The sequence below is a fragment of the Octopus bimaculoides genome, chromosome 28 (assembly GCF_046866305.1).
Source record: "Octopus bimaculoides isolate indiv1 chromosome 28, ASM4686630v1, whole genome shotgun sequence".
NCBI classification, from domain to species: Eukaryota; Metazoa; Mollusca; class Cephalopoda; order Octopoda; family Octopodidae; genus Octopus; species Octopus bimaculoides.
Genome location: NC_142955.1, coordinates 2,622,645 through 2,631,410, shown reverse-complemented (window position 1 = coordinate 2,631,410; position 8,766 = coordinate 2,622,645). Strand labels below are relative to the sequence as shown.

The window sequence follows — 8,766 nt, the reverse complement described above, 5'->3', positions numbered from 1 at the left end:
CGTGACTCTGAGCAGTGCAAAAAGAAAACACTGATAACAACGCACGCGCAGAATCAAGCTTCTTTATTTCATCGAATTAGCCATATAGGCTGGATACAGAATTGCCAGAAGCACAGTGGGCTGGACAAAAACATTAGTGACATGAACGATAAGGTATGGATGATATAAATGAGAGGGGTATTCGGCGCCCACAAGCTCCTTACCACACAGCCACGTCTGGTTATAATAGTTTCATGACAAAATTCATGCAAAACAAATTTAAAATCTGGAAAAAAGATGCCTTTCTTAAAAATACATCCCACAGGTAAAATATCTTAGATGTGGCGACATAAACTATAAAGTTGGGAGGTTTTTATCACACTCTGCTCTATCTCCTCACCTGTGTGAATACATTTATAGTTATAGTGTCGCCCCATTTTTTCTTATTTTGGCATAAAAGGAACTTTGACAATTACATCAATTCCCAGATGAGTAGCTTAGTTAATGTAATGCAGTAAGCACTCAACACTACCACCAATTTAGGAGGAGCTCAAAATGCTTGTTATTTTCATGAATGGTTACATTAAGCATCATTTCATATATGTGTGTATAGATATATACTTTTTGTATGTAAATAAATGCTAATAGAATGTATTTTCAAATCCTTTATTCACTGCATTTGCTGATGTTTGAAATAAATATTACCGATTTTCAATGACAGTCAAAGATAACTGTTATGGTCTTTGTAAGAAATAAGAAAAGTTGGTACTTCTAGTGTTAACCCTTCAGTATTTAAACCAGTCACATCTGGCACAAATATTCTACCAATTTTATGTTCAAACTAGCCAGAGTTGGCCTTTTACACCTACCCTACAATGTTACTCTAAAACTAAACAAACCATTCATCAAATTTTGAAAGCTGTGAGATAATGCATGACAAATTGGAAATAATGTGAATAAATAAACATAACATTCAACAGAATTAACTGCATGGTAAAGGGTTAAGTCACCACTTACAGAGAATGATTTACAACAAATATCAGACGGAGCGTTTCTCCCCCGTATGAACACGTTTGTGAGAAGTTAAGTTGCTATGTTGAGTGAATGACCTACCACAGATATCACAGTGATATGGCTTCTCTCCTGTATGAATACGTTTGTGAGAAGTTAATGCAGTACTTACAGAGAATGATTTACGACAGATATCACAGTGATATGGTTTCTCTCCTGTATGAATACGCTTGTGACTAATTAAAGCACTACTTACAGAAAATGATTGACCACAGATATCACAGTGATATGGTTTCTCTCCTGTATGAATACGCTTGTGACTAGTTAATGCACTACTTACAGAAAAAGATATACCACAGATATCACAGTGATATGGTTTCTCTCCTGTATGAACACGTTTATGATCAGTTAAAGAAGTGTTGCGAGGGAATGATTTACCACAGATATTACAGGAATATGGTTTCTCTCCTGTATGAATACGTTTGTGAGAAGAGAAAGCACTACTACGAGAGAATGATTTACTACAGATGTTACACTGATATGGCTTCTCTCCTGTATGAACACGTATGTGAGAATTGGAAGCACTTTGGTCAGAGAATGATTTACCGCAGACATCACAATGATAAGGCTTCTCTCCTGTATGAATACGTTTGTGTGTTGTCAAGCTGCCTTTCTGAGAGAAGGATTTACCACAGATGTCACAGTGAAATGGCTTTTCTCCTGTATGAACACGTTTGTGAGAATTTAAATCACTTTGATTGGGGAATGATTTGCCACAAATGTCACAGTGAAATGGTTTCTTCCCTGTATGAATACGTTTGTGCTTATTCAAGTTGCCCTTTTCAGAGAAGGACTTTTTACAGACATCACAGTCATGTGACAATTTTTGTTCCCCTTTTTCTGTATCTTCTGGAAAAGTCAAGTCCTTTAGTTTCTCACTCTTTTCCATTGTTTTTCTTCGAAATTCACAATATATATATATATATATATATATATATATATATATGTATTTTCTTCTTTTTGCTTCTATAGCATTTTGTTAACAAATATTTCAACTGCTGTATTTCTGTCCAGTGTCACCTTTGACCTAAAACTCTTTAGTAAATTTATCCAAGTTTAATCTGCAAACAGACTCATCTTGTAGACACTCCAGCCAGTGATGTCTAGAAAATTTGCTAATAACACATTTCAGAGTAAATATATCAGAGGAATTCTACCATAGATTTATAGAAACAATGATATATATATCTGTTCTGTACAATATTTTCATTTTGGTCTTTAAAATATGATAAATAATGAGAATGTATCTTCTGCTATTCCAATGTCATCTGATATTCTGAAATAATAAAGAAACAACAGTGTAAGATATAGAGGCTACTTAGAAAATACAGATTCAACATTTCCATAGAGATAAACTCTAGAAATAAATATTTACTTGAACAAAAGAACTTTTTAATTTATTAAAATTTACATCAGAAAATCTTGCGTGAAGCTTACATATTCCTAAACTCCAGCAACACATTCACATTCCAAATCTTTTTAGGGCTTTAAACTCACAGGTAATGCCATTTTGAATCTCATTTCTGAGACAGGTGAAGTGGTTGACACCTTCATCATTCTTATTCGCAAGAGACAGACAAGGTGGGGGGTCCTCCAAGAAACCTAAGAAGAGCTGGATGTTTGACTTGACCCCCAAGTGTCTCCTAAGCTAAATGGTTCTGCTTCTTTGCTCATTGAATGAAGAGTGCAACTTAAGACATCCAGAGACTCAGCAAGAATAACTGCATCATCAGGAAAAATCTAGGTCTGTAAACTTTTTTAAATCGCAACTTCAAAATATCAACTTAAGAAACGACATTCCCTAAATGCATTAAAAACATCAGAACACAATCCGATTACTATTTCAGGAAATTATCGCCATTCAGAGGCAAAATGAGTAAGACAAGATAAGGCAAATTTGTCTCTTTAATTATCCAGAAATTACATTTTAGAAAAAGACTCATACACATCAATGTCTATCCTTAGACATCATAAAAATCAGAAATGCAAAAATATATTTAAAAATCTTGGTCAAATGAAAGAGAATCAAGGGTGGGAGTGGGCATAGGATATGAAATTTACGAATCTCGACTAAATAAAAAAAAAAGAAGAAAAACTCCACAGTGGCTGTGTGGTAAGTAGCTTGCTTACCAACCATATGGTTCTGGGTTCAGTCCCACTGCGTGGCACCTTGGGCGAGTGTCTTCTACTATAGCCTCGGGCCGACCAAAGCTTTGTGAGTGGATTTGGTAGACGGAAACTGAAAGAAGCCCGTCGTATATATGTATATATATGTGTGTGTGTGTTTGTCCCCCAACATCGCTTGACAACCGATGCTTGTGTGTTTACGTCCCCGTAACTTAGAGGTTCGGCAAAAAGTGAACCGATAGAATAACTACTAGGCTTCCAAAGAATAAGTCCTGGGGTCGATTTGCTCGACTAAAGGCGGTGCTCCAGCATGACCGCAGTCAAATGACTGAAACAAGTAAAACAGAGCTTCTTCACAATCTGCTGGAATGTCTCTCTTCGTGATGTATGTATATGTCTGTGACAAAGCCAAGGAACTACTTACAGAGAATTTTAATCCTTTCTTCTCTTCAACATCATAGTATGAAAGAGGAGAAATTAGTAAAACAAGTCATTACTCATTTTGCCCCATTTTTAACGTCATTTAGTGAAACTTGCAAAAACCAAACATTCTTCCAGATATTCTATTAGCAACCTCAATTTACACTCAGGTCACAGTTCAGGAAAAATCCTATGGGAAAAGAGGACCAGCCACCTGACTGTATTTCGAACACCCTCAACTTCAATAACTACGGCTGACCAATATAATATAGCAATACAAAATGAGGCGAGCCTACGTTACGAGTACTTTTTCTGTCAAAGGACCTCGTGCGTTTGTTTACATACCGAAAGATGACCTAAAATGATCAGGCAGTATCTACAATGTAATCTTTTGAAACAAACTAGAAGAAAATAAAGAGAAATGGGAAATTACTCATGTTGCCCCGCTTACCTATTTTGTCCCCTTCTCTATATCAAGAATCAAACATTCGATAAATCATAATAAAGCATTTGTTTCTCAACATTTCTGTGGTTGGAATATATTTCTCCAACTAAAACACACAACAAACAAACGTGGAAACGATGGATCGTGTAGAAGGTTGCCTCCATAGCTAGAAATAGCAGCCAAATGTCGCACACATAGAAAGACATCTGAGACGGAAAGTATTAAAAGATTAAATGCTTCCATTGTTTAATACTTACGGAAAGGATAGTGTTGTTGTTATAAGTGTGTCAGGAGGTAGAGAAATGTATTATAAATGTGTTTGGAAGTTGATTAAGAGAAATTCTAGCTGCAGACACGTTTGTCAAGATGTAATGAATGGAGGCGGAAGTACGTTTAGTGCGCATGCGTAAGAAATATTTCTTTCCCTTCTTTGCACAAGGCCTGTAATTCGATTACATGGACCTCAGTAGTCAACTGGTATTTACTTTATTGACCTCAGCAAAAAAGTAAAAGGGAAACTTGACCTTAAACGATGAGAGGCAAAGTCGAGCATACCGGAATTTGGGCATCCCTACACAACTGTGCGTCCCTCAAGTTTGTTTCTTCAAAACTTCCTAAAAGAAAAGATAATTTTTAATAAAATTTTCAACAAATACAATTCAGATGGTGTACATTACGGCACGTTAGTCATTTGACTTGGCAGGCAGGGATGTACTTTGTGGCGGTGTGAGTTTATTGGTTAGGGTGTTGGTCTTATGATTGTGAGAACATGGTTTCCATTCCTAGACAAGGCGGCATATTCTGTTCTTGAGCAAAACCCTTCAGTTCAGCTGCTCTTCTGATTTATTCATAGTCACTGAATATGACAAGTGAATGAGAAACTGGTTTCCTTCTAAAGTGAATGGCAAATTTGGGAATTATATGTTAACTGATAGGTGATACAAAAGACTTAGTTCAATTAAAAGAAAAAAAAATTACTTTTCACAATACACTTACCATCACATTACCACCTCTATCTCTTTGCCTTTCTTTTAAGATTATATATATATATGTGTGTATGTATGTATGTATATATAATATATATATATATATATGGAATACACTATCTGCAAGTCGATGGATACCGCATATTCTCATCCATTTTCTTATTGCTATATAAATTTAGGGTAAAATAACCCCATTTTACCCGCACCCACTTATTACACCTGGTATAACACTAGTGTAACAATAATTGTGTACCCTCCAAGCAGTATATTGGATACATACTATCCCTTAGTGGGTTGAATCCTCAACCCCTAACTCTCTTGCATTATATATATATATATATATATACAGCTAAGTTCCGGGGTTGTAAACACCAACATCAGTTGCCAAGCAATACTGGGAAACAAACACAGACTCACACATATATATATGTATATATATATATATATATATATATGATGAGAATTGGTTGTGAGCTTTGCTTAAGTTAACCGTGGCTGGTTCAGCTTGATGTAGCTGTGTGTTGGTTAGACATTAACTGGTCTAGTTTTTGTGCCTAGAGTTACCATAGATAAAAGAATGACAAGAAGAACCGAGTAAATTCAATGCAACTGTTATTTATTACAACCCCTTATAAAAATACATGGCAAATGTCTTACATATTGTGAAGTAACTGGTTTGACAAATTTTAAGGAACTCTATCTGGAACAGTGGAAGTTGTATCATAGTTGAAATTCTGTAGCAAGTTCATGGCTTGGATCTGTGTGTTGGGCAGCGTCGGTTGTTCTGATCTCATCTCTTTCTCCCTTTTTCTCTCTGCTCAAAAGAGTGAGGAACCATTCCTTACATAACAATTTGGTGGGCAAGAAGAGAATTTTTCTGCTTTAGGATAAAAACACTTGCTAAAACACTGATTGGCTAGTTAAGACCATTTGATCTTTGGAATGGATTTAGTCCAACCCTAATCATGTGATCAATGTTGACAATCCCAAAATACGCCCATTGTCATCATCATTTAATGCCTGTTATCCATGCTGGCATGGGTGTCATTTGCATGAAACCAGTATCTACTTGCTACATATATAAATGATGGGTTTCTTTCAATTTCCCTCTAACAAACCCATTCACAAGGGTTTGTTTGACCTGGGGTTATAGTAGAAAAGATCTGCCCTAAGTGCCATGCAGTGGGACGGATCCTAGAAAGATGTAATTGGGAATTAAGCTCCTTACCACACAGCCACACCTACTGGTTTTAATAAAATTCATGCAAAACAAATTCAAAATCTGGAGGAAATTACTTTAATTTTAAAAAAATATCCCACAGGTACGTTACCTGAGATGTGGTGACATAAACTATAGAGTTGGGAGGTTGTTATCACACACTGTTCTTTCTCCATTTCTGTGTGAATACATTTACACTTAGAGAGAGTGTCTCCCACTTTTTTTCTTTTTTTGGCATACAAGGAACTTTAACAATTACAACAATTCTCTGATGAGTAGCTTGGTTACTGCCATGGAGAAAGCCCACAACACTATCACCATTTTAGGAGGAGCTCAAAATGCTTATAGTTCTTATGAATTGTCACATTGATAGTCACACATCTATATGAACAGATACACATTTAGTTAATGTTAGAAGTACCAAACGGTCATTTATCATCACTTTTGCTTATTACTTTTTAATTTCTACAACTGTATTGAATGTGCAATCATGAGCATCATTTCATATATGTGTGTCTATAGATATATATTTTTCGCATGTGAATAAATGCTAAAAGAATGCATTTTTAAATCCTTTATTCACTGCATTTGCTCATATTTAAAATATATTGTATTAAAGATTTTCAATGACAGACAAAAATTATCGTTATGGTCCTTGTAAGAAGAAAGAAATGTTGATACTTTTAGTGTTAACTCTTCAGCATTTAAACCATATTTGGCCCAAATATTCTACCTATTTTATGTTGAAACTAGCCAGAGTTGGTCTCTTACACCTACCCTGCAATGTCATTCTGAAAATACACAATCGCATCATCAACACTTAAAAGCTGTGAGTTAATGCATGACAAATTGGAAATAATGTGAATAAATAAACATCACATTTGAGAGACTAATCTTCATGGTAAAGGGCTCAGTCACCACTTACAGAGAAGGGTTTACTACAAATATCAGTGGGATTGCTTCTTCCCCTTATGAACACATTTGTGAGAAGATAATTTGCTATGTTGAGTGAATGACCTACCACAGATATCACGAGGATATGGCTTCTCTCTGCTACAAAATTGTGTGTGAATAGTGAAGTCATTACCTTGAGAGAATGATTTGTCACAGATATCACAGTGGTGTTGGCTTCTCTCCTGTATGGAAACGTTTGTGAGAAGCTAAGTTGCCACTTTGAGAGAATGACCTACCACAGATATCACAAGAATATGGTCTCTCTCCTGTATGGAAACGTTTGTGAGAAGATAAGTTGCCACTTTGAGAATGATTTACCACAGATATCACAGTGATATGGTGTCTCTCCTGTATGAATACGTTTATGAGTAGTTAGGGTACGACTGGCAGAGAAAGATTTGTTACAGATGTCACATTGATATGGCTTCTCTCCTGTATGAACCCGTCTATGATCAGTTAGAGCATAGTTGCGAGGGAATGATTTACCGCAGATATTACAAGAATATGGTTTCTCTCCTGCATGAATACGTTTGTGAGAAGTTAAAGCACTTTTTTGAGAGAATGATTTACAACAGATGTTACACTGATATGGCTTCTCTCCTGTATGAACACGTTCATGACAATTGAAAGCACTTCGGTCAGAGAATGATTTACCACAGACATCACAGTGATATGGCGTCTCTCCAGTATGAATACGTTTGTGACTAGTCAATTTACCACTTGCAGAGAATGATTTACCACAAATGTCACAGCAAAATCGCTTCTTCCTTGTATGAACACATTTGTGAGAATTGAAATCGTTTTGGTTAGAGAATGATTTACCACAAATGCCACAGTAAAATGGCTTTTCTATTGTAGGAACACATTTGTGTTTATTCAATCTGCCCTTTTGCGAGAATGACTTTTTACAGACATCGCAGTCATGTGACAATTTTCGTGTCCTTTTCTTCTTATCTTCAGGAAAAATCTGTTCCTTTACTTTCTCATTCTTTTGCTTTAAAAATCACAATATACAAACTTTAGCTTCTATAATCTTTTGTTTACAAATATTTTAACAGCTGTATTTCTGTCCAGTGTCACCTTTGTCCCAAAACTCTTTAGTAAATTTATCCAAGTTTAATTTGCAACCAGACTCATCTTGTAGACACTCCAGCCGGTGATGTCCAGAAAGTTTGCTAATAACACATTTCAGAGTAAATATATCAGAGGAATTCTACCATAGATTTACAGAAACAATCTTATATATCTGTTCTGTAGAATATTTTCATTTTGATGAGAATCCATCAGCACTAGCAGCTGACTTTGTGTCAACCTGATCTATGGCCAGTGTTACATGTTCTTCTTTAATGTTGATGTAATCAATTTTCACCTCTTTCATTACAGGTAAAGTGGCAAACAAATCTTCTGGTTTGTTCACTTGCCTGTGTCCTAGAGGAGTATTGAACACACATTCAAACAGTTCATAAGTATTTCACTTATCTTCACTGGGTTTCCTGTAATGAAGCCTCGACTTCACAGGCCGCCACAGTTTTCATTCTGCCTGAATGATGGTCGCTTTGCGTGTC

The 8,766-nt window shown here is 35.9% G+C and overlaps 2 protein-coding genes across 3 annotated transcripts; both read right to left on the bottom strand.

Moving 5' to 3' along the window:
• Positions 1-46: 46 nt before the first annotated feature.
• On the bottom strand, positions 47-5,026 carry LOC106871792 (uncharacterized). 2 transcript variants are annotated; one of them, XM_014918436.3, is made up of 2 exons: positions 4,300-5,026; positions 47-2,326 (listed from the first exon to the last, which is right to left on the bottom strand). In XM_014918436.3, the coding sequence occupies exon 2, from the start codon at positions 1,937-1,939 to the stop codon at positions 1,019-1,021; it is 921 nt and encodes a 306-aa protein (XP_014773922.1). In that variant the 5' UTR covers positions 1,940-2,326; positions 4,300-5,026; the 3' UTR covers positions 47-1,018. The 2 variants fall into 2 exon arrangements, with proteins under 2 accessions (XP_014773922.1, XP_089200466.1); XM_089344340.1 differs by lacking the exon at positions 4,300-5,026 and adding an exon at positions 3,181-4,288.
• Positions 5,027-5,623: 597 nt separating this feature from the next.
• On the bottom strand, positions 5,624-8,204 carry LOC149130459 (uncharacterized; the record flags this gene model as incomplete). The annotated part of the gene is made up of 1 exon (XM_089343767.1): positions 5,624-8,204. A coding segment is annotated over one exon (759 nt), but the record flags the coding sequence as incomplete, so codon positions are not given.
• Between the last annotated feature and the right edge of the window lie 562 nt (positions 8,205-8,766).

Bases quoted from the DNA above. Each gene is read 5' to 3' on its own strand.
- LOC106871792 (XM_014918436.3), bottom strand. From the start codon at position 1,939: ATGGAAAAGAGTGAGAAACTAAAGGACTTGACTTTTCCAGAAGATACA.